The sequence below is a fragment of the Fusarium subglutinans genome (genome assembly GCF_013396075.1).
Source record: "Fusarium subglutinans strain NRRL 66333 chromosome Unknown NRRL66333_c0000065, whole genome shotgun sequence".
NCBI lineage: Eukaryota > Fungi > Ascomycota > Sordariomycetes > Hypocreales > Nectriaceae > Fusarium > Fusarium subglutinans.
The window spans coordinates 207,063-228,068 of NW_023502128.1; the positions used below are offsets into that span (position 1 = coordinate 207,063).

The 21,006-nt window shown below is 48.2% G+C and overlaps 8 protein-coding genes across 8 annotated transcripts; 6 read left to right on the forward strand and 2 right to left on the reverse strand.

The window, feature by feature from the left end:
* Positions 1-344: 344 nt before the first annotated feature.
* Positions 345-2,791, forward strand: FSUBG_6331 (f-box domain protein; the record flags this gene model as incomplete). Its single annotated transcript, XM_036684519.1, has 4 exons — positions 345-359; positions 406-739; positions 1,300-2,064; positions 2,118-2,791. 4 exons carry the CDS (start codon positions 345-347, stop codon positions 2,789-2,791), a joined length of 1,788 nt encoding a protein of 595 aa, XP_036538203.1.
* Positions 2,792-3,097: 306 nt separating this feature from the next.
* FSUBG_6332 (cyanate hydratase) lies at positions 3,098-3,556 on the reverse strand (the record flags this gene model as incomplete). Its single annotated transcript, XM_036684520.1, has 4 exons — positions 3,098-3,206; positions 3,258-3,314; positions 3,364-3,443; positions 3,494-3,556. 4 exons carry the CDS (start codon positions 3,554-3,556, stop codon positions 3,098-3,100), a joined length of 309 nt encoding a protein of 102 aa, XP_036538204.1.
* A 1,573-nt stretch (positions 3,557-5,129) lies between these two features.
* Positions 5,130-7,606, forward strand: FSUBG_6333 (uncharacterized protein; the record flags this gene model as incomplete). Its single annotated transcript, XM_036684521.1, has 6 exons — positions 5,130-5,555; positions 5,604-5,757; positions 5,805-6,159; positions 6,206-6,762; positions 6,815-6,948; positions 6,998-7,606. The coding sequence occupies 6 exons, from the start codon at positions 5,130-5,132 to the stop codon at positions 7,604-7,606; spliced, it is 2,235 nt and encodes a 744-aa protein (XP_036538205.1).
* Positions 7,607-8,449: 843 nt separating this feature from the next.
* FSUBG_6334 (heterokaryon incompatibility (het-6OR allele)) lies at positions 8,450-10,483 on the forward strand (the record flags this gene model as incomplete). Its single annotated transcript, XM_036684522.1, has 2 exons — positions 8,450-9,338; positions 9,408-10,483. 2 exons carry the CDS (start codon positions 8,450-8,452, stop codon positions 10,481-10,483), a joined length of 1,965 nt encoding a protein of 654 aa, XP_036538206.1.
* Positions 10,484-11,905: 1,422 nt separating this feature from the next.
* FSUBG_6335 (P450 monooxygenase) lies at positions 11,906-12,558 on the forward strand (the record flags this gene model as incomplete). Its single annotated transcript, XM_036684523.1, has 2 exons — positions 11,906-12,243; positions 12,291-12,558. 2 exons carry the CDS (start codon positions 11,906-11,908, stop codon positions 12,556-12,558), a joined length of 606 nt encoding a protein of 201 aa, XP_036538207.1.
* A 790-nt stretch (positions 12,559-13,348) lies between these two features.
* FSUBG_6336 (PRTase) lies at positions 13,349-15,464 on the forward strand (the record flags this gene model as incomplete). The annotated part of the gene is made up of 2 exons (XM_036684524.1): positions 13,349-13,400; positions 13,456-15,464. The coding sequence occupies 2 exons, from the start codon at positions 13,349-13,351 to the stop codon at positions 15,462-15,464; spliced, it is 2,061 nt and encodes a 686-aa protein (XP_036538208.1).
* A 174-nt stretch (positions 15,465-15,638) lies between these two features.
* On the reverse strand, positions 15,639-18,403 carry FSUBG_6337 (uncharacterized protein; the record flags this gene model as incomplete). Its single annotated transcript, XM_036684525.1, has 3 exons — positions 15,639-15,750; positions 15,807-18,263; positions 18,312-18,403. 3 exons carry the CDS (start codon positions 18,401-18,403, stop codon positions 15,639-15,641), a joined length of 2,661 nt encoding a protein of 886 aa, XP_036538209.1.
* A 1,228-nt stretch (positions 18,404-19,631) lies between these two features.
* On the forward strand, positions 19,632-20,732 carry FSUBG_6338 (serine threonine kinase; the record flags this gene model as incomplete). Its single annotated transcript, XM_036684526.1, has 2 exons — positions 19,632-20,367; positions 20,416-20,732. The coding sequence occupies 2 exons, from the start codon at positions 19,632-19,634 to the stop codon at positions 20,730-20,732; spliced, it is 1,053 nt and encodes a 350-aa protein (XP_036538210.1).
* Positions 20,733-21,006: the final 274 nt, after the last annotated feature.

Below are 21,006 nucleotides of genomic sequence, written 5' to 3' on the forward strand. Positions count from 1 at the left end.
TCAGTGAGATTTCACGAAGCTGAACGAATCACAAGGCTTTTGTTCCTAGCTGAGCCTCGCTTCGATCCACTAAAGGTGCCGAAATTGGCTATTAGACAGCGAGATACTTGGCTTCCGCTGCATATCCTCCGTGCACCTGACACTATGAGAATGGATCCTAAGTCGCTCGTGATGTAATGTAATGAATCTATGGACTAGCTTCTGATTATGAAAAGGAATCGAGATGCTACGCACCACTATAAATGCGGCTCTTTGTCTTAAAAGTATCCAGACTCATCAACTCACATCACTAAGCTTCCTTCAAATCATCCTTCACATCTCACGCCTCGAATAAATCCATCACCATGCACTCAGCCTGGGTAGGCTTTTCATAGATCTCGAGTAGTCCTCAGCTGACAACCATAGACTCTCGTTACCCTCATCCTCGCTTCCTCGGCTCCAACCGTCTTGGGCGGCAAGTGTAATGCTCCACGCGAAGCGGGCGAAAACAACAACTGCCTGGGAGGTTCTTACAACGACTGCGTAGCGAGGAACAACCAGCTATGCACGGGCGAATGCTCTGGCCAGCCTGCTGGTGGAGCTGGTGCTCCATGCTACACTGGCTGCACCACTAGGAACCAGCAGTACTGCGCTGGCTACTGCATGAAGATCAGCAACTGTGATGACTGCATCAAGAGTCTCAAGGCAATGGGCGCTGCGGAATCTGATGAGCAACACAAGGAGACTTGTAGCCAGGAAGGTAAGAGGTGTCCGAGGGCCTGTAAAGAGTTTCTGTTTGCTAACGAGTGTGTAGGTGACTCGTACTACTGTAACTGTGACTCTTAGTCATCGCAATCCTGGTAGATTGGGTTTCACGATACCTGGTCATGTGGTACTTACATGCTCCTATCGAGTAGATTTAAGTTAGGTTTAGAGTGGAAGCTAATATGAGGATCCGTGAATGGTGAACAGATGCACGAACTAAGTTCATTGTGCTGTATATATACTCTCGGCTACAAATCCTAACAGCAAATGATGGATCTATTTGACGATTTAGACATTATGTCAGAATGCGACCAATTGCTGCAGAACAAATATACATAGAGAGTTTGTTATGATACTCTACCAATTAGAGCTATGATCCTGGCACCATAAAATTATGTTTAGCTTTCAATGTCTGCACACGCTGAATATTATTTCTAAGGCCAAACCCCTTCAGAGTGAGTCAACAAGCAAAGTCTCCTGGGAACGAAAATTTTTTGCGACCTTCTAACCCCTTGTGATCTCCATCGACTTGACCAAACTTCACCTTCTGTCCAGCAGCAAACGTCGATAAAATGGTCCACTGGCACTCGATACCTGCCGAGATCCGTTGCATGATCTTGGAGGCCCTAACAGCACAGAAAGGAACCGCAACCTTGGCTTCCGTCTCGAATGAATGGCGAGCTTTCATTGAGCACCGGACTTTTTCTCATATCCGACTTCATCCCGCATGTCTCGACCACCTCGAACAACTCAACGACCACTACAAGGGACAGATTAAGCATCTATGGCTTAATATAGAGCTCGGCGGATATACCTGTCGATCATGCCGAAAGAGAGAGTCGCTCACATTGTCGTATTCCATTGCAAGGATCGTAAGAGAAGCCATTAACAGGCTCTTCTCCATCTTGACGACGTGGAGACAGCCTTTGACTCTGGAACTCAATGTTTACTGCCCGAGCGACTCACAGCACTGGTTTAAGAATAGTTACTTCGGAGCTCCTGGCGAAGACAAATTCGAGTGTCAAATCCCTAGTGACGATCCCATACACGATCCCGATCACGGATGGTATGGAGGGAATGTCACTGAAGCGCCACCAGACGATGCTCTACGACGTCCTTTTGGATCATCTGAGCTAAGATTTCGGGAGAGCCTCCCTCTGGTCAATGCCGTGACTAAATTTGTCCTACGTCGTCAGTGCCGCCAGCAGTTCAGACCTGAAATTTTACGACACATTTGGTCAAGACTACCAAACTTGGAAGAGATCTGCTACGAACCGTGGCAGTCACACATGAGCGTAGAACAGCAACACTCGGATATGGGTAAGTAACAAATAAAAGTAAATAATGTTACGGGCTGACAGAATAATTAATAGAATTTGTAAAAACGATCTACAATATCCCGGCAAGCGTTAAAACAGTCACGATCTTCGAAGATTTCAATGAGAATTTCCTGGAATTGTATGATCTCGGTAGAGGCTATCTAGCGGACATAAACCCAGGGCGAGTCAGACTTCCCTCTCGCATCCTGGGCGGATTAACAGCCATGCGAAGTCGGAGCCTTGAGCATATTTCCGTCGCCTTCATGATCGATGCCCACCATTTCTTCGACTCGTGCCAGCCAAGTTGGAGATGGCCTCGGCTAAAAACTCTCACATTGACAGCCCGGGGGATCGCCAAGGACACCGCTCATCGGACCAACAAGCTCTTTCAAACTGCGGCACAACTCGCACTCAACATGCCTAAGCTTCAGACACTGACTATATGGCACGGAGAAAGAAGAGAGGCCTGCGCCTTTACGTATAGCCGAGAGCATGGCTCGATATGCTGGCAGGCTACACGAGATTTGAAGCTGGAGTCGCAGACTCTTGAGGCTTGGGAGAAGGTAGCCGTCGCATTTGCTGAGAGATTGCTCACAGTTGAGACGAAACTGTTGATGGAGGACATCACGTCTCATGGGGACGCTATTCATCATTTGGGTCTGCATCATGTTGTTGACAGAGTATCACTACAGCAGATACGAATTGAGAACCGAGTCTCTTGGCTTTGAGAAACTTGGGGAGTTGACGTCAAGTAAAGGGCTGTCTTCAGTTCCGGTGCAAATAGCAGCCTTGGAAGGATGTGGTCGGTATGTCCGGATCAAGATTCTGGAGAGGGTCACCTGGCCAAGATGATTCTTGAGCATGGGCCGATTGATTTGGAGACAATCTGTCACGGTGTCAGTCTTATTTAGGAAATCGGATGGCAAAATAAAATAAATTGGCTGGGCCTGGAAGCGGAAATGCTTAAACAAAGAGATCTGAGATGAGGGTACTCTAATGTTAGTGGGCACTGCTTGGAAGCTGATCTAAATCACCTATGACTTGTCTGGATTATTGACACAATGGACCGAGTCCACGGTGTCCAAGTGCAGATCGTTAACATCCCTCGATACGTAAATGCTAGAGCCTTTGCAGTTCTTCTTCCTGCACAAAATTGGCATCAGTAAATCAAATGCAAGCCAACAGTAATCTTACTCATATAAGTAGCAGAACGTGCTACGTCGAAGGTGGATGCTGTTGACCTTGAACTTGCTAACAGGGAGTTAGTGAAGCCAGGGACAAGTGTTGACACAAAACCGACCTAGAGCCGACGTTGCCGCATCCGTAGCCGTGAACGTCTTCATGCGATCCCTTGAGGTTCTTCTGATTATAAACCCTCGCCTGCCAAAAGTTAGTTCTACGCATACCAGCTGATGTGAAATACATCTTACGGTGATTACATCCGTCGCAGCGGTTGCAACAGCGAGGTAAGAAACGAGTGCGATAACTTGCATGGCTGTTATGTAAAGTAGCGCGACTAACAAGACGTTCACTAACACGCAGTAATAAGAGTAAGAGATATGGCGGGGCTATAAAGACATTTATGAGGTCTTTACGCAAGGGTGCTGGAAGTCGGCAGTGAAGACGGAGCTCAATACCCCGAACATGGGTCGCGGCAAATAGCTGCCGAGCGTCTAATCATGTCACTGGAAGCAAAGAATAGGCGCTGTGGCTTAAGAAGATCTGCCAGGCTAGCCTAATTGTCCATAAGCTCATGGGCATTTATCAGACCATGCTACGCTGTTCTCACCACGCATAGCTTGAAACAGGACCATGCTAGGATTCAATTAATTACTCTCATTTCCGCAGCGGAAACATTCCGCCACTCATGGAGTTCTGGTGCGGCTGGATAATAATTATGACCGCACCTCGTACGGGGGCCACCTCTCTATATGTGTTTATTGCAGTTGGGCTAATAAAATACTTAAAAACATCTCTGATGCTGTTTGTTGCTATTCCCGCTCCCTCACTGTAACCATGTTGATCAGAAGTCCACGCCTACCCTAGATTAAGCTAAGGTAGCTTATAAAACTCCCTTCACCAACTGTTTACCACGAAAACAAATACGAAAGAAACATATTCATTTAGTCGGGAAATTTAATCAACTTCCCGCAGGAAAGATCCAAGCCACTTGGTCCACAATAGCAGAACTCAAAGCGGAATGCAAGGACCAACAGCACCATAAGGCCAAGCAAAGAATACGGTATCGCGGAGTTGGATGGGCACTACGGCACTTAGGGGTTAGAAGAATTGACCAATTTTAGGCAAAAATACCCAAGAATAATAAGATAAAATAAAATTATATAAATTAAGAGATAATTTTTAGAAACTAAAGAAATTTTTGTAATATTTTATTCTAGCTAAGAAAATTCAATATTTATATATTTTAGCATAATTAGGAATAACTGGTTAACTCCTCTGTCCCCTGGTAGCATGGTTCGTAAAGTGCCATACAGACCAATTGGGCAACCTTCGTCTGTCGGGGGCATCCCAAATTCACTGTCTCACTTGTTTGCAAGACGCGAATAAAAAGCCTAAGTCCTCGCCACAATACCGTATCTCAAACGTTCGCACTAGTGTCAGCCAGCCACATCTGGGTCTCGAACAGACGATGAACGCCAAATCTCACAGCTCCTCACACATCTGCTATGCATATCACGCTTCAGTCAGATTCGCGGGCCAGTAGGATGAAGCTCCGCCTGAGACAAGCTCAAGTAGCCAATAGATGCTACCCTCCTTCACTGATATCGATCTTGGCACTCTTCCGATTTTCGTACTTCTTCCTATCAGATCCTCATCCCCGCAAGTCTAGGCCCGGGCCTTTCGCCGCTATTGATCTGGCCCACTTTTGAGGCTAAACCGTCGTTGTACCAGAATGATAAAGCTGAAAAAGAGAGTTATTCTCACAATTGACTGGGAGAATGAGCGGCGAATATAAATATTCTGTGCCCTGCCCACCAGGTGTGCTCAACAGTCAAAAAAACCATCTAAATCCGTTCTACAATTGACTGAGCATACACAATCACGATGTCGACAGCCACGCAGACTCCACCGTCTGAAAAGACACTGCAAGAGAAGATCGAACACCTCGGTGAACTCGTCAGAGATCCCAAATCTGACTTGGGCTCTGATGAATTGCCACATCTTCCCGAGCTCATCGATGATTGGTACAATACCGATGTCGATGTTACCAAAGAAGAGTTCCATCAAAGAATCTTACGAGTTTTTAAAGATTCCAAGCATGAGCAGGTTTACAATAGCGTCATGGATCAATTGCCTAATGAAACGCGAAAAGTTCTTGAGGATTTCATCGATGGCCAAAAGACTGCTGATGAAGCTGGAAAAGCCATCAAGGAGGTTGCACCTCTAGAGCTTGGGGTGTCAGGTACCAGCTCTCATGTTCAGACCTTCTCTATGATGGCACAGCAGGTGACTCCACCTGGCAAAACCAAGGTTTGTATTTTCCTCCATAGTTGTGCGTTCTATATCTAACATTCACAGGGCAAGGAAACCAAGGACTTGACCTTTCAGAATTGGGGTCGCACAGTCAAGAACACGCCGACGGTCACGTATTACCCCGAGACTGTCGCCGAGATCATCGAGATTGTTTGTGATGCTGTTGCCAAGAACAAAGGCATCCGTGTTGCCGGTTTCCGTAAGCTTCTCGTCTTAACAAGTGTCCTCTCAACTGACAGTATCTAGGGCATTCATGGGCACCCGTTTTCGGGAGGAATAACAAGGCTGGCCAGTCTACCAATGGCGATGTGTTGATCTCTACCTTGACTGAGACCAACGCAAGCAGGTTGCCCAATCTCACTTCGGTTCCAACCAACCTCTTTCAGCCCAAGGACACGGAGCTTAACGCGATCAACGTTATCACTGACCCCAAATTTGTAGGAGCTCCGGCTCTGAAGAATGGCGGGAAGTATGTTCAGGTTGGAACAGCGACCACGAATGAAAAGTTCCGACGGTGGTGCATCAACACGGGAAATGTCACTTTGCCTATGAACATTATTGAGGTGGAGATAACCTTTGGCGGTAGCAATGCTACAATTTGGTGAGTTCTCAAATAAAACCCTGTGCCCTGAAACTAACACTCGTAGTCACGGCGCGGGCATTAACAACCCAACCTTGAGCGATCTTGTCCGACGAATCGACTACATCGACGTCAACGGCAAAGAACGCTTCGTCAACATGTCCGATCCCACGCTTCTCAAGGCCGCAAGCGGATGCTTCGGTCTTCTTGGTGTCGTCACTTACATCACCTTTGAATGCGACGCAATGTGTACCGCCGTCATGCGTCCAGTCAAACTCGACGTTATCGACGCTATCCCGCCGCCGCCCGAGATGAAAGACTCAGATATCCCCGCTGCCCTTCGCCAAAAGCGCACACAGGCTCAAAAGGACGATGCGGTCCGTGAATTTGAGCGTCGTGCGAATGAGGACTTTTATGCAGAGTGGTTCTGGTTTCCTTACTCGCAGCAGGTCTGGGTTAATACCTGGAAGACTGACACGGACACCAAGAACGTGGTTAACTACCCCAGTAATGCAAAGACGTTGTATCAAGTTGCCAGCACCGCAATCATGAACATGGCTCAAGAGATTGGAAAGCATATCCATGCTTTACAAGTTGCGCCTCAGACGCAGACTTCCCTCCTTTGTAGGTTTAGATCATCCACTAGAAAGAGACAAAGGCTAACACGATGTAACAGCTTGGCTCGCAGTGAAGAACTTTGACGATGTCAAAGGAACCAACAAGTCAATTAGAACCCTGCTGCCTAACGCTCTTCATTTCCAGCGCGGCGTCCAGAATATTCGGGTCCGCAATCTGGAAGTTGAGATGGCTGTAAGTCTTTTGATGGTTTGCATCGATCCAATAACTAATGTGACTATAGCTTGACTCAAAGAAGGGCAAGCCTAATGAGAGAGACTACACCAACGTCAGACGTGCTTGGTGGGACGTCATCAAGACATGCTACGCCAACGCCAAAACATCCCCTATGCGCATGCCCATGGAGATGCGCATAATGGGTTCCAGCGAAGTCATCCTCGCACCGCAGCGAGGCAACAAGCTTGGAACATGCGCCATCGGCATTTTGACTCTGGAGGCTGTATCCGACATCTGGGTCCCTTATGCGCAGCAAGTCCTTGACAAGTGGACGAGCTACAAGACCAACGATGGGAAACCTGTGGTGGTGAAGCCTCATTGGGCTAAGGAATGGTACATGTACAAGGTTGGCGGTAAGCCTTGGATGGAGAAGTTGGTCAAGGAAGATTACAAGGAGGAGATCGCGGAGTTCCAGGCGCTGATGACCGCTATCGGCAAGAAGCATGGCTGGACGCTTGGGGATATCAAGAGGACCTTTTCTAACGATGTCCTTGACAATACCTTCTTGGGCGGCGTTGCTATCTCTAAGCCACAGCAAGCTGCGAAGTTGGTGAAGACTGTTCAGGTTCAGGTACATGAAATCCCTGCGGATACAGTCTCAGAGGTATCTATTTAAGCACTAGCCATTATTTAATCAACTGGATATCGCATTTTATCACAAACATGTAATGCCAAATGCCATGATCTTCAATTCTAAGCTAAACTACCGTACAAACTTACAAAATTAAGTAGCGCCTGTAGGGTTATGAACTAATATAAGCTACTTAATTCCTGCTATCTAATTAAGTAATTAGGTAATAGACCGAAAATAGCAGATTGTTTAATAAATAGTTCCTTTTTTCTAGCGAATTATAAAACTAGAAATTTTACCTAAGTCTGCATCAGTCTATATAAGTAGGCCTTTAGTATCTACAGGCGCTACTTAATTTTGTGACTTTATACGGTCTAACTAGCACCGCCTGATGGTCGATTATGTTTCATAAGCGAGAGGAAATCTAACGAAGATGCAAACACCTGTTTCGCTGAGCACCGCGCACGTCACGTGACATGAAAAGGAGAACTGGGGGGCTGAAAGATTAGGCTGAAGGCCTCACTGTGTTTGTGGCCTTGGACTGTCAGCGAAGGAGGTACAAATGGCCCAAGTCCGCGCTTGAGATTTCTATTCCAAACTCAAGGGAGATTAAATTTGAACATGACTATAAGTAAAACTGTCCATCTCGAAACCTCGAAAAGGTCTAGTGATGAATAAACTTCATATGTCTGGCAACTGATAAAGAACCAGCCGGAGATTGAACTATTATGTCTCTCTCGACCTCGGGGTACAGGCAAGTGAGCCATTAGTAAGCCATGAACACAGGTTATGTCTACAGAGCCTGATTCTAGATATCACCAGCAGAAGACTTGACGCTCAAGCAAAGGCTTGAGGTATCATCCACCAGGGCTATCACAATATCTCGCCATGTTCTCCTATAATAGCACAGGAGGAGCGCTCGGCCCAACACAAATCCGTCTGCTACATCTAAGTCCGGCGGCGGATTTCAACGATCCGGTTGAGTCTCGACTCGAAGTTGTCGCACTTGACCAGAACCCGGTATATGAAGCCCTTTCATATTGCTGGGGCGATAATACTCACCCCCAGGAGATAAAGTGCAACGATCAAAAATTTCAAGCCACCGAGAATCTTTTTTCTGCGCTGCAGCACTTGAGGAACAAAGATACTGAGCGAACACTATGGATCGACGCTATTTGCATCAATCAGCAAGATCTTCAGGAGCGCCAATGCCAGGTGAAACTCATGGAAGCTATTTACACCAAATCGGACAGAGTGGTTATCTGGCTTGGTCCCGATCCCGCCTCTGATGGAATCCACCACATATTCGCGCTGATGCAAACAACTCAAAACGTTACAAGCCTCGAGCTGGGCAAACCCAAATTTAGTGAAGGGAGAAGTAACTTTCTCGCTATCAATGTCCTCGGGTTTGATTCCAGGCCTCAAGGTGGTAGCACGAGTGCCTCGGACGTCACGGAAAGGAAAGACTTTGTTATGCCTGACGAAGCCAAAAAGGGCGCATTGGCTATGTTGAAGCGGCCATGGTGGTCAAGGGTGTGGACTGTTCAAGAAATGGTCTTAGCCCCTAGTGCGATCATCATGTGCGGTAATCTAGCTGCTCCATCGCTAGATATCATACACGCATGCAGTGATGTTTTCAAGCACATTGTCCGCATTCTTGCTGCTGGCGATTCCGAAAATCTTCGCGATGCTATAGACATAGCTTTTGACCCCGACGGCATGCTATATGTTGCCACTATGCGATTGCATGGCAGCCTCGATGCAAAAATGGAGCTTGGTGTGTTACTCTGCTTTCTGAGATGGCTGAGAGCGACAGATCCAAGAGACAAAGTATACGGGTCTCTAGGAATCGCCACATCAACGTATGGTATCGAGCCAGACTACAGCATTTCCACTGCAGAGTGCTACACACGTGCAGCTTTCAATATCATTTCTGGTAGCCGTTCATTAGATATTTTCGGCGCTCTACAAAGGCCTTCTTGCGTGAAAGCTACACTGGCTGGCCTGCCTTCATGGGTCCCTGACTGGAGTTATGACATGTCTAGTATTCCGGAGGAAGAAAAGGGTCCCACTTATGCGAATAACCCTATCATAAGGGAAAACGTCCGGAACGCACTCTATCTAGAATGCAGGGACTTTTTCCCCAAATGGGAGGCGTCCAAGTCTAGCACGCCATTCACTGCACGACTTATAAACGATGGCAAAACGCTGATTCTTAGGGGTATCATTGTGGATGAGTTCACTTCTCTCGGGCAAAGATTGGAATACCCCGATCCGGGATCAACAGTAGCATCTAATAACGCAGTCACGAAATCGATTCGAGAATTCAGACTATCTCTCAAGGTGTTCGGAATTTTCGGGGGAGTGATGGATACAATTCATGGTTGGAGACATCTGGCTTTCAAACCCAAAATTCTTAGGACGATGCCTGGTGAAACCCGTATGGACGCTTTCCTCATAACCATGTTAAGCGATCGAGTTCTTCTCACTGCTGATCGACGGGAAGTGCTAGACTCCCTCGAACAAGCAATGAAAACAACCTTTGACATGACCAAGAGTGGAATTGTTTTGAACCAGCTTCATATTTCACATTTCTTACCAAAGCTCTATCACAATCTCCTTGGATACAGGAAATTAATGAGCATAGATGTGAGCGAACCAATGGGGTTCGGGCATGCTGTTTACAACCTACAATGGGCCATTGACCAAAGAATGGCGACGACAAGATCGGGATATCTCTGCATGGTTCCTTGGTCTACTCGAGCAGGTGATAGAATTGCCCTACTTCAAGGTGGAAGGACGCCGTACGTGCTGCGGAAGGTTGGTAATAAATGGAAGATTCTAGGAGATTGCTACGTTCACGGAATCATGTCTGGCGAAGCATGGAGTGATGACAAGTGTGTTGATATTGCGATAGTTTGATCAAAGGATTTTCCTTCGTGTGAGACTGTGTGTGGGAAAGGAGGGCAGATTGAAGTTCTGGAGGCTACTTGCGATGGTGGTGATATCTGAAGAGACTGTTGAAGTGGGTTTGAGGGATATTTAGAACAAGAGATCTCCTGCCAGGCCACAGGTGTATTCCCATTCATGTCTCAACTTAATTCGGAACCGACTAAGCAACCTGAGGAGGGATATATACTGACAAGGAGACTGGGAGTTGTATATATAAAACTGCAACAGACAATGAGCCTTTCAAGTTGCCCCGTGCTTGGTATCCTAGATAAAGTGGACTGTGCTTCGTGTCCCCATAGAGTATTGAGAAGCCAAGCCACCATGAGCCACCATGATCCGTCAGTTGCGGTCAAATACTGTACAGCCACCAATACTCGTGTTTGTTCGACGAAAAGCACTATGTATAATTTGAAGCAGATTTATCTCAATGTCAAGGTTTACTACCAGCCACAGACAGAACTTGATCAAGACGCTGAGTCAACATGCCTGGAGAACAAGTAGTGGTCAATTATGCGTGATAAGGTTAGAAGGGATATGGATAAGGAATCATTAAGAAGTATATACATAAGCGACTCTCCTGTAATAAAACGTGGCATATCAGAGTCGAGTCTTCATACAGTAAATGCTATGCTTCTCCACACAATATATAAATCGCTGGATGTCGCCACTAGCCATGGTTCAAAGCTATATTTGCTGCCCCTCGCTACAAAATGCTTTCTGTTTGGGTCTTCCTGCTCGCCGATCTACTCTGGCGTCTTCACGTCTCATACAACCATTTCTCCAAAATTCCATATGGCGTGCCCTGGTCACCACGCGGACGCTTTACTCCGTATATCGTTACACAATTTGCTGGGGATCTGGAACATTCCAAGTGTCACGGGCAAGGCTTATCAAGAGGTGCGCTCAACGACAAATCTCTTACCACTCGTGTTAATGTTTCTAGTACAACAAAAAGGGCTCAATTTGTGTGGTTGCTCTGCCGTGTAGTCGTCTAGAGGTTCTGTTGCCTCGAATTCTTATTCGGTAGATGACTACATGGAATGGCAAGATACTTAGCCCATTCCTGTACGACATGAAGCTGTGGGTGCAGAATATGCTTTCCTTAATTCGGCTGTTTGGATTGGATACAGAGTGGAATAAAGTTCGTGTCTACAGTCTTGTTCGGAGAGTGATTGCTGAGATCACGGTTTGGTTGGTGCTTGGCGGCATACTAAGTAAGCAAACGCCCATCCTAGAAAAGTTTGCAACTAACAAGAGCTAACTTAGGCACCGACGAAGAGCCTGTCCAAATTCTCTAGCAGTATCATACCCAGAGCCATCGCCCTATCATTATTTCCTCCGCTCCTCCAACCAATCACTCCCCGACTCACATCCATCTTCAACCACATCTACATGAACAGAACTCTCAAGATCCTCGTTCCACACATCGAAAAGAGACTCATCACCGTCGAAAACGGGCTTTTGAAGGATCTCTCACAAGACGATGTGCTTACTTGGCATACCCACGAAGCACTGCGCAAGAAAGAACCTCGATTCGAGATGGCGGACGTCATCGCATGTCGTGTCTTTGCCACAGTGTTTGCAGCACTGGAATCAACAACACTCACAATGGCATATGCTCTCTTCAAAGTTTGCGCGAGCAATCCATCCACGGAAGTTTGGCAAGCTTTGGAGGACCAGGCAGTTGGTGTTTTCTCCACGAAGGCTGATCAGACAAGTTTGAATGGCCCGTATGTTGTGGACAGTGTTATCAAGGAAACACTTCGGCTTAACACAGCAATCAAAGCACTGTCAGTGGAGGTTATGCAGGACGATGGTCAGACAACCAAGATCGTATGATTCAACTCCCTCGAGGCGCTCGCCTGAGTATCGCCGCTTGGGGTATTCACCACGATGAGGACATATATGCTGACGCATACGCCTTTGACCCGTTTCGCTTCGTAGTGTCACAAAAGGGCGATGGTCAGAACACAGACTCTATTGCCACTCCTTCTGACAATTACCTCACATTTGGGTTTGGGAAGCACTCTTGTCCTGCAAAATAGTTTGCACTTGTTACGACAAAAGTGTTTCCTGCATATTTGGCAATGAATGACGATTTGGAGCAAGGCCACGAGAAGCCTCATTTCTTAAGTTTGGGACATCTCCCTGTGCTTCCCATGAGGGCAAAGTTGAGAGCGAGAAGGAATTCAACTGCGTAGAGTCTTGAGTGCACAATCAAGTTTGGCGGTTGCCTGTATTTTGCTCATTTCGATGTTTTCATATCCCATTGTGGATGTGATGTCAGGGATGGTGAGCAAACTTAGGATCCAGATCGGAAGGGATGAAAAGACTTGCATAAAATTAGCATATCTTAGGATGCCTTTAGACCAGTACAATTTGGCATCCGAAGTTTTCTTGCTTGCTGATAGATGTGATAGATTACGGCAATGTTTCCCATGCGAGACGGTGCGAGGCTTGATGTCTAGCGACAAACTGCAGGCGAGCTCTACCCAAATCAGATCCAGGTCGTGAATGGGCTTGCCTGCAGATTGGTCTTTCGTACTAACAATCAAGTAAATCAGAGAATTGTTTGTTGTAGCATGGCCCATACAGTTTGAGTGACGAGTAGGCCTCCTGCATGCACATCGCTTCTTGATCCTTTTCATAGGATGACTTAAGACAGAGACAAACGGGGTCGATTGTGTACGGGAGTAATGGAATAGAAGTGAGATATCTTCCACAATTTCTTTTTCTCCTTTCGTTCTTTCTTCCTTCTCCACCCCTCCACATACCTGGACTCGTACTTGTTATATCATCCGACAACATCTCTGCGTACAGAAGCATCTTTGCAAGATGTCATTTCATAACGGGAAAAGCCCCGCCTCCAGCAATCTCATGGATCAAGGTCAGTTGCGAGTCTTCTACCGAAGCTGCCGCCATACACTAACTCTGCATCTTAGTTCCAGCAAAGCCAACAGTCATTGGCATCTACGGCATTCCAGGCTCGGGAAAGTCTTTCACCCTCGAATACCTGCGCAAGGACCTCGGCGAGGAAGAATTCGCATTCTTCGAAGGCTCTGAAGTCATTGCCTCTCTAATCCCCGGAGGTCTTGCCGCATTTCAGAAACTCACTGATGACGAAAAGTATGAGTGGCGCGTCAAAGCAATCAACCACATCAAGGATGAAGCTATCACCAGTTCCCGAGTCGCTGTAGTCACTGGGCACTTTAGTTTCTGGTACAAGGAGAACGGAAGATCCAGTTATGTCCTCACAGACGATGACTGGGACACGTTCACCCATATCATCTATCTGAAGCCTGACGAGCAGACCATTCTGTCAAACATCGTGAGCGACAAGAAGGATAGACCTCACATGTCCGATTTGACCATGGAGCACTTGAGACGTTGGCAAAGGGATGAGATCTATTCGCTGCGACACTATTGTTGGGCGAATAAGATTCTTTTCCTTGACATGGAATCTCCCATGCCATGGAACGCCCTGACCTATGTTCGAAACTTCAAAAAGCCCGCAACAGCTGAAGCAAACATGTCAGAGGTGATGAAGCGACTGGAGGAGGTCGTTGCTCTGCATGACAGCAAAGAACTCCAGACATTCCTGGTCTTTGATGCCGACAGAACGTTGTCGGCTAAAGATGGTGGGCGTCTCCTCATGAGCGAGGTGGAGGAAGACGAGTGGAAACTCGATGGCTCTCTCGTGAGCGATATCTTCCGTGGTCCGATGGGGTACTCGGATGATGCATTCCGCCAGGCAACCTTGCTCCTGGAAGAGAAATGCACCGATGAGGTGTTCGAAAGACATTGCAACACGGTGTCAGCATCCGTCTCTCTACGCCCCGAGTTTCTATCTCTCCTGCGCCTCGCCGCACAAAAGAAACACATCGGCGCTGTTGTCGTGACCTGTGGCGTTGGACGTCTATGGACCAAGGTCTTGGAGCACCATGGCCTTGCCGACAGTGTCAAAGTGATTGGCGGTGGGAGGTTCTCGAGTGGTTACATTGTCACGCCAGGTGTCAAGGCTGCTGTTGTATCGCAGCTCCGAGATGTTCATGAGCTCTACGTCTGGGCCTTTGGCGATAGTCCTTTGGATATCCCCATGTTGTGGGAAGCGGACCAAGCTGTTGTTGTTGTTGGTGAAGAGGGGATCAGAAGCAAGACTATGGATGAGGAGTTGGAACCGGTCATTCGAGAACATCACCTACGAGCCCGACAGCTTCTTCTGCCAAGTACAGCGTCGCCTAGACTTGACACCAGCACTCTACCTGTTGTCAGCATGGACGAAAACTTCGTCAACTCAATCGTTGACCCCCGCCCTGACCGCCAGCCGCTCAAGATATTCGACGCAACCCATAAAGCCGCCGCCAAGCTTCTCATGTCACCTATGCGCGACGCCGCAGTATTTGGTCCAATGCTTCGACAAGCACACGCCAATGTCGGGCGATATCTCGCCACCGAGTATGTATCCGAGCTCATCGGCCTTGAGGACTACGCCATTCCCCACGTGCAGGGCCATAACACGACCGGTTATTATCTCCGCAATGAAGCTACTACTTCGATCGTCGCTTTGATGCGCGGCGGTGAACCGATGGCGTTCGGCGTTAGTGATGTGTTCCCGCAAGCCATGTTCATTCATGCCTCTGCCGCTGAAGACGTGAAGATGCATCATGTCCAGGGACAGTCGAATGTAATCTTGGTAGACTCTGTGGTCAACAGCGGCAAGAGCGTCATTGAGTTCATCAAGCGTGTTGTCCGTCTTGAGCCCAACGTCAACATCACGGTCGTGGCCGGGGTAGTTCAGGCCGAGGCGATTGCCGACGGTCATCTATTCTCCAAGGTCATGAAAAGGCATGGAGCTGGATTGGTTGCGCTTCGGGTATCGGAGAACAAGTTCACTGGAACCAAGACGACCGACACCGGCAATCGGCTGTTCAACACGACTCACTTAGCTTAGGCTTCTACCGTGCCCTGAAGCCACAGTGGCAGATCCTGGAGATAGGCAGTGCTAGTTGACGATAGAGGTCACAAGAAATTGAAGAGTATTTGACATTATCTGACTGAAAGGCAATTGCCAGGCGATGTAGTACTTCCACCTCCATGACCCATCGCTAGCTTCCACTCAAAAGACCTAACCCTCATTGTTACAGTTCGTGCAGTAGTCCATAACAACTTTACAAGAGTTCGATAACTCAATATGTCCACACATCCAAATATTGTCATTCTGCTTCGCGTTCTCACGTCTGTATCCAAAGTCAGTAAACAGTCCATACTCAAGAGCTAGGGAGGAGGAACTTACGCTTCCTTGATGAGCTTCCCGCTCATACCAATACCATAGTCATCGCAGCTAAACTTGGCAATACAAGCAGCCTGGCCCATAGACATGACCATGAGAAGGCCCTTCTTGGACCTGCTGTAACGCGTAGTGTAACCCGTGTAGACAGTATCGTCGTCAAATTCACCAATAGCGCGGTCACATGCGTCGCCGAGACCAGACTTGGAGAGTCCATCGCTTGTACCGCACTGCCCGGAACCGTCGTTATCGACGTGAGTTTGCGTAGGAACTGGTGTAGCGATGGTCTTCACCTCGCCGATACCATTGGAGAAGGTTGCTGTTACATCCTTGTATACTTGTCCGTATGCAAGAGTATACGCAGTCCAGGCTAGAACAGTCCCATCAATGGTCTTGGTGAGAGGTTCGTTGATGGGTGCTTGTGTAGGAGGGGGTGCTTCAGTAGCTGGGTCGACCTTGGAGGGATACTCGGTGTACGCTTCGCACTTGTTGTCGATGAGTGTGGCTGTCGCGATGTACTGCTTGCCTGAGACGGTGGTGGAGCATTGGCAGTAGGCTGATGTGACGCGGGGACCGCCGTAGATACCGCAGGGGTAGTAAGTACGTACTGGAGCGGTGGTAATGTCCTCGGTTGAGCCAGAAGTGATGGTGTTGCTAGTTTGGTCGGAGGGACGGGTTGTTGTGAGGAGGGTGCTGGGCCTTGTGGTAGCTGGGGCTGAAGTGTCAGTCTCTTCCACCTTGGTGGTCTTTCCCGTCTTGGCGGTTTGCTCAGCGGTGCTGGTCTCATCGACAGGCTTGGAAGAGGTCTCTTGGGCGGAGGTCTCAGCTGCGGTGGTGGACTCAGGCCCTTGGTTGGAGGTAGTCACATCAGCAGCCTCAGTCGAGGTAGGCACGTCAGAAGTGCCAGTCTCAGCCGGACCAGCAGAGGTCTCACTACCAGTAGCACCATCACCGCTCGTGGGGGGTAGAGCGATCGAAGTCTTGGGCTGGGTATCCGAAGCAGCAGGAATACTGGTAGTCTCCCTCATCTTGCAAGACCCAGTAGTCTCCGTCGTCTCAGCAGAAGTTGTAGTCTCAGCCTCACTAGAGGTAGGCTTCTCAGTGGTGCTAGCCTCCGTCTTGGTCTCCTCAGTCTTTGACTCTTCCTTTTCCGTCTTAGACTCCTCCTTCTCAGTCTTGGACTGATCATCATCATCATCATCCTCTTCCTCACTCTGATCTTTAAGATCATTGCTGTTGTTGGTGAGAGTACTGACGATGGGAGTAACGCCCTCAACAACGCCACCAGTGATCTTGCCAGTGACATCTTCAAGGTTAGAGACGACACAAGACAAGGTGTTGATGACGTTGGAGACGATGTCAAGAAGTCCACGACGTCGCTTACCGGGACAGCCGCCAGACTCATTGCCACCAAGGTCCTTGATAGCACCCTTGACACCATCGATCAAGTTATTCACCTTGTTCAACGTATCCGTCTTGAGACCATCAGGGTTGTTCGTCCAAGCGACGATAATGGGGATGATGTCGTCGACCTTGGAGTTATACTCTGAGGCGGTGACCTGAGCCTGAGAAGCAGCAGCAGTGGCTTCTTGAGGAGGAGCAGTGACGGGTGCTGAAGGGGCATTGCTGGGCTCGGAAGCCTTCTCAGTGGTGCTGGGGATGTTGTTGACGGGGGCGGTGGTGCTAGGGGCATCGACCTTGTCAGTTGTGGTTTGGGGAGGAGGCACCTCAGCACTGGTGTCGGTGTTGGGAGGAGGGATGGCAGCGGAGGTGGTTGTGTCGACGGGTGCCTGTGCTTGGGTAGTGGTCGTCTCGGGGCCGGGAGCAGGAAGGTCAGTGGTTGTGTCGACAGGCTCAATTGCGTTGCTTGTAGTCTCAGTCCCAACTGGAGCATCAGTGTTTGTGGTGGTGTCGATCACCAGAGGAGGGACGTCACTGGTGGTCTCTGTTCTAGCAGGGGGGATATCAGTGTTGGTAGTAGTACCAATTGGCTCAACAGCATCGTTAGTAGTAGCCGTCTCAGTGCCAGCAGCAGGAGGAACATCCGTGTTGGGACCAGGAGTGCCAACGACATTGGTCTCTGTACCAGCCGGAGGGATCCAGTTCGATGTAGTCTGTTCATCTGTGGTGGTAGGAATAGGGTTCACGATAGGAGCATCAGTGCTGCTCAACACATTCACAATGGCTGATGTCTCGGTACCAACAGGCGCAATCTCAGCGCTAGTGGTACCGTCAACAATCTGGCCAATGGTGGTAGGAGTCTCAATCACTGGAGCAGCACTGGTAGTTGTGTCAACGACAATAGCGCCATTGTTAGATGAAGTCTCCGTGTTGATGACAACAACGTCTGAACTTGTAGTAGGAAGAACGTCAATGGGCGCGACGGCGCTGGTGGTAGTAGAAATGAATGTGTCAGTTGTAGTGGTATCAGTGTTGACATCTCGCTCATCAAGTTGGTAGATTCTACCACTGTTAGCCACCTAATTTATACTAAAATGGATCGTCACTTACTGGTAAGGAACGGCAGAAGTGAACTTGGTTGCGAAAGACAAAAGAAGGAAACCAATGCCAATCGGCATGGGAGAGTCTGTAGGGCGCAACATAACGAATGAAGAAGCTAGCCCAACCAAGGTTTGCAATACTAAAACAATAGAAAAAAGAGTCTCTGAAGGGACGAAAAGACTTTAAGTAAAGCACAAAATAACAAAGGATTTATTTACAGACATTTACAAGCAAGCCTCGACGTGAGCAGGATGACTTACATGGATTGTAAGCCACCCCCATAATTCTAAATTGCAGGGCGGATCCTTCAGAAGAAACTTCCGAAGGATCTCAGCAAAACACGCTGTTTACATTAGCGCATCGAAATTTCGCTCCGGATGCAGAATGGACTGCATCTGCCGAGAGGATTACGACGCATAGTGAGATGGGGGACAATTTTGGGACTCCTTAATCTCCATCCTTCGCAATCCTGAACTACAGGGCTGTAGGGCTCCATCCCGTGCGCTTATCGGGGGCTGTTAGTGGTGTTCTAGGGTTGAGCTGACTCCACTGGAGTAAACACGCAGGGGAGTTGGAGAATGGCATGCGCTCATTGGCATGATCGGGGTGAACAATAGACCTGCCTTGTAATATTGTTTATTATAGATTCAAGTATTTCATGCGCAGGATCTGATGCTTATTATCAACATGTCATCATCATTGTAACAGGATTCAGCGTGTGTCAAATGCAAGGTAGACCGACGATCCCAATACAACCGCTAAACCTCATCGCCATTCTACCTATCTACCCGTTGCCGTTCTCTATGATTCACCATCCCAGCGCTCAAGGCTCTCTACGGAACGTGCAAAAGCTCAGCCCCCAATCTCAGCACGTTTCAACTAAAATCTCATCCAGCCCCCAACTTTGATCCCACAAACACGGCAAACACGGGAAGATCTGGATCCTCGTCTCACCATCCAAGGCTTCCCGCAAAATGTCTCAGTAACCCGCCTGAATCTTCGGCTCACGAGTCATCAACACGCTATAACTCCACTCACATTCAGTCAGCTCAGCCCTGTTTCATCGGTAGTGGAACATGTCAGCACAAGGATCTCCATAATCGCTCCTGTTTCAAGTACAACACAATTGAGATGAACTAATTAAACGGATTACGCCAAGGATTCAACATGCATCCTTCGAAAACACGGCTTTTTTTATCTTGTAAGTCACTACCAAAGTCCTGAACGACCCGTTAAATAAATGCACCGCCCAACATTTTAGACGGCCGTTATAGCAGGTCGTTGGTATTCTTCCTACACTCTTTTGGATAGTCATTCTCTTCCGCGACAATGCTTTTCTCAAGGCGCTTCACTTTTGCCCTCGGGGCTTTACTCTCTTTTATCGCCAACGCCAGCGCTGCTTCTGGCGAAGGCAGTTTTCCTGATTTCATCTCTAATTGGGCCCTCTTCCGAAGATGGGAGGACATTACCGCTTCCATCCCCGTCTTTGACGTCCCCGCCATGGAAGACCTGATCGTCGGTGACTGGGTCAACTCTGAGAAGAAGTTGACCTGGGAGTGCTACACGCTCACCAAGGACAGCCTCGTCGCTAATAGCTTGACTGTCATCATCGACAAAGCTACCTTGACTTGGACCGACATTGACAACCAGCCGCAGCAGCAGACTGTTGTTAGTAAGCGCAGTGGTATCAAATCCGGTGATGGCAACACTATCATGTATGGCGCTCGTCTGCAGAAGGGTCTTGATCATCCTAACATTCTTCCCATCAACCACATTGTTTACGGCAAGGGTGGCGTGAAGGACTATGGTTTCGCTATCATGCCTTATGTCCAGGAGGGCTCTGTTGCTGATAACCTCGGCAGCCTGACTGATGTGAACGGCGCTTTCAAACAGATGCTCGCTGCTGTTGCTGCTGTCTCCGCCGCGGGCATTATTCATCGTGATCTCAAGCCTGAGAACTTTCTCAAGGATGGGGATACCATTAAGCTCATGGACTTTGACCAGTCGCGAGACATTGGAACTACTGTTCAGATGGACGTTGGCACCCCCTCATACACTGCCCCAGGTACGATATCCACTTCCTCCATCTCAACTGTAACTAACGTTTTTCTAGAAATTATCATTGGCAGGGACTACACCACCAAGGCTGACACTTTCTCTCTGGCCATGAGTTTTCTCGTCATGTCTGTTCCCGACCTCCGAAACTCTGATGATCGATTCCAGCTGTGGAAAGATCTCATTGAGCCTCCCAACACTAGCTACGAGCGTGTCACAGCTGATAAGACGGAGGAGATCCTCCGGGGGAGAAACTATGGTGTGTTCAATGGCAACGATGGTCTTCTTAAAGTCATCGCCAAGGCTATGTGCAGTGAGAGTGAAGGGCGCTACACTCCTGCTGAGTTCGAGACCGCTTTTAACGGAGCTACATAATTGTTAACTCATGAGGAGAAACCGTGGGGATGTTGATATCTTGGGTCAAAATAGTTGAGAAATTTAGACTTTCTTTGCATCCTCATATTGGCGATTGTCACACTACGACCATTTGCCTAAGCTTTTGAAATGTGACACGCTCTTCGTCACATTCAGTGCAAAAAGAAAAAGACACTGCATCTGTGAGAGATGATACCCGTGATCGAGGCGAGGTCTCTACTCATCAATCCACGCAGCATGATAACCAGTATTCATTGACAACAATTAATGATGA